Source organism: Chaetura pelagica, unplaced genomic scaffold (genome assembly GCF_000747805.2).
Source record: "Chaetura pelagica isolate M959 unplaced genomic scaffold, ChaPel_1.0 scaffold66, whole genome shotgun sequence".
Classification (NCBI taxonomy): Eukaryota; Metazoa; Chordata; class Aves; order Apodiformes; family Apodidae; genus Chaetura; species Chaetura pelagica.
The window spans coordinates 6,030,169-6,033,249 of record NW_009953811.1 but is presented as its reverse complement, the minus strand read 5'-3'; the positions used below and the strand labels follow the sequence as shown (position 1 = coordinate 6,033,249).

General features: G+C 45.8%; 1 protein-coding gene across 1 annotated transcript in view; it reads left to right on the top strand.

Moving 5' to 3' along the window:
* Positions 1–248: 248 nt before the first annotated feature.
* The window catches only part of GATA3 (GATA binding protein 3), a 54,165-nt gene continuing 51,332 nt past the window's right edge, over positions 249–3,081 (top strand). The window contains exon 1 of the mRNA XM_010001297.1: positions 249–387. Coding sequence (XP_009999599.1) covers positions 249–387 — 139 coding nt within the window. The remainder of the gene's footprint in view (positions 388–3,081) is intronic.

Below are 3,081 nucleotides of genomic sequence, written 5' to 3'. Positions count from 1 at the left end.
CGCAGCTGCAGGGTGAAGAAAAGCATCTTCCCCCCCCTCCCAAAAAAAAATAGTATATATATGTATGTATATCTGTATGTATATATGTATGTATATAAACCCCCAACTTTGGTGCTCGAGTCCCTAAAAGACCTCGGGGCACCTCCCCACGAGGCCCCCAGGCCACGAGGGGACACCCACGCCCACACCCACCCGCTGCCGTCCGCGCTGTCCCCTGTCCCCAGCTCCGGCCCCGCCGCCCTTCCCGGATGCGGGATGCAGAGATGCGGGATGCAGAGATGCGGGATGCAGAGATGCGGGATGCAGAGATGCTGGAGCTGCCTCACCTGATCAAGCCCCATATTCTTTTCAATGGCTCTAATTTCAACATTGATCGCGTTTTGCCCCGTAACTACGGGTTCAGGCATCTGAAACAACCTTTCCAAAGTCTGATCAGTTCAGCTTCTTTCGGTGCCTTTTCCCCCCCTCTCCTTTTCCCCCCTTTTGTTGCGGGTGTTTTTTTCCCCTCTCCCCCTTTCCACGCGACTTTCACGCGCTGCAGATAAGATATAAAACACTCGGTCGGGATGCTATAATATTAAAGATCAAAAGTGGCATCAACCGAAGTCCAAACGCACGGAAAACAAAGGGGAAGGCTGGGAGATGTTCATCGGCTAATTACAACTGCAAATATTATGCAAATTTATCTTGGCACAGAAACGGCGAAAGCGAGTTTAAGTGCGGAGATAATGCTGGAATATTGAATGTTCAGCTGAGGGTGGGACATGGTCCAATAAATGCATCTGAGGGAGAACCGGTATCATAGATATATATGTGTGTATTCCTATCAAATCATCTACACTTCAAATTTGGGAGGGGGAGAGGAGGGGGGTGGGGAGGGAGGGGATAAAAAATTGCGGTTATAATTGATACTTGAAATTCCTTGGCAAATACTGCGTGGAATACACGGTGGAGGAAGAGTAGGGCAGCAGAGATTATCCCCGTTTGGCTGGGATTTGTGAAACACAGCAGATAAAATGATGAACCTATAGCAAGAAGTACATTTGAAACTACCCACGGGTGGGCAGGTCCACCCCCGACCCAACCCCCCAGGTGGGAAACTTCCCCTTCAGGCAAAGGGGGAAAAACAAGTTATTTTTCAACCCCATTTCAGAAGCGTCTCCCGCTTCCTGGAAAAAAAAAAAGGACTGTGCAAGACCTGGTTAATGATTAAACACTGTTCCCTGTGCTGTGAGAGCCCAGAAGGGATGAGAAGGAACCCAGGGAAACTTGAGGCAAAGCAGAATAGGACTGCCAGCACCTGTCCCCACAAATGTTGGCATCCAGAATGTTTGTACACAAAGGAAAATAACAAAGAAAATAGAAGGGAAAAAAAATAAAAGGAGAAGGGGGGGAAAAGGGGGGGAGGGGGGGAGGAAAAGGGAAAAAAAAAAATAAAGCGAGAGGCAGCAAATTGGCCGCAAAGAGGATTTTAGGCACCATTTTCTCTTTTGGTGCTGTCCAAGAAATGAAGAGGCGGGGATGCTCTGCCGCGGGTCAGGATCTCCCCCAGCCCCTCCGCTGGGTTTTTTTTTGGGGGGTGGGTTGAGCCTTTCTCGGGTTTGACCCACGCGGTGATTCAGTCGAGCTGAACTTTTGGGCTGAGCTGTTATTGCTACGGGAATCCCCTCCCCAGCCCGGCCCTTTAAGGGGAATAAAAGGGGTTTGAAACGCATCTTTTCTTTGCTCAGGTGAGGGGGCAGACACCGGCTGCTTCCTCCTACCAAGGATTCAAGTGAAAATATTCACACCCAGCAAAACATCACTAGATCTTCCCCTCCTCAGGCACACCAATATCAAAAATTTCAGGTCAATCCCCCCCCCCCCTCTTCTTTTTTCCACCCCGCACCAACAACGCCCAGAGCAGCGTTCATTTGCATACAAAGCAACCCCCGGAATTCCTCCAGTTTATTATAAATGTCAAAAAAAAAGAGAAAATAATAATTTTTTTAAAGGCAGAAAAACAAGTAGACAGAGAGGAGAGACTCCTAACAGAAATCTTCTCGATTTTTTTGCTATGCATGTGTTTATTTGGCAACGGGGCGGGGAAAAAAAAAATAATTAAACATTATTGGCAGCTCTGGCTTTAAAAGAAAAAAAAAAGGGGGTTTGGGGGGGGAGGGGGGAGAAGAGAGAGAGATGCAAATTGTGCTTTATCTCAACCCTGCTCCGTGCTTTATTGAATGTTTATGATGCATTATCTCCCCCTTAAATAAAAAATAAATCATGTAAAATTAGGATCTCGCAGCCACCGAGAGAAGCTCCAGTCGATTTTCTTAATTTCAGTCTGAAAGTGACACACTAATTAAAGCCCCTCCCCCCCCCCTCCCGCCAACTTCTTTTTATTATTATTATCATCAGATTTACCTTATATTTTTCTAACTAAAAAACCCCCACAAACCAACAAACAAAATCCCAAACAACTCTACGGGGAAAAAAATTCAATGTTTCGCTGCCCCCACGACAAAACTAAACTAAAAATAAGGACCCCCGTATTTTTTTCCCCCAGCGTTGCCCATCGCCTTCTGCCATCAGATTCATTGTGATGTATTAGATGCAATAAATTATCCCATGTAACAAAACATTGGGAGCTGAAAGGGTGATAATCTGGAAAGCAGAGATAAGGATTCATTATTCCGAATCATTATGAATCCAACGTTGCCTCTGACTTCTTTCTTAATCAGCTCCTCTGATCCTGGATATGTGAGCAGCACAGATAAGGAAAGAGTCATTTATAATTCTGTACCTCGTCTAATATTTTAAATAAAGTCAGAGGCAAGAAAACGCTATAAAACACAAGCAAGAGGCGGGCTCCGAATGAAATATCACTTCGATGTTGTTAGAGCCGCAGTAAGATTTAATTAAAATTCTCCACTTCCACGTGCTTTATATATTTTTATAAATACATTTTGCACCTTGGCTGTAATGGATGGGGATTTGCAAGTGGGGCAGTTTGTTGGCCCCTGGCTTGGACTTCATTTCCAAGTCTCTGATTTGGGTGAACGGAAGATGTGGATGGAGAAGGAATGGGGGAGATTGGGG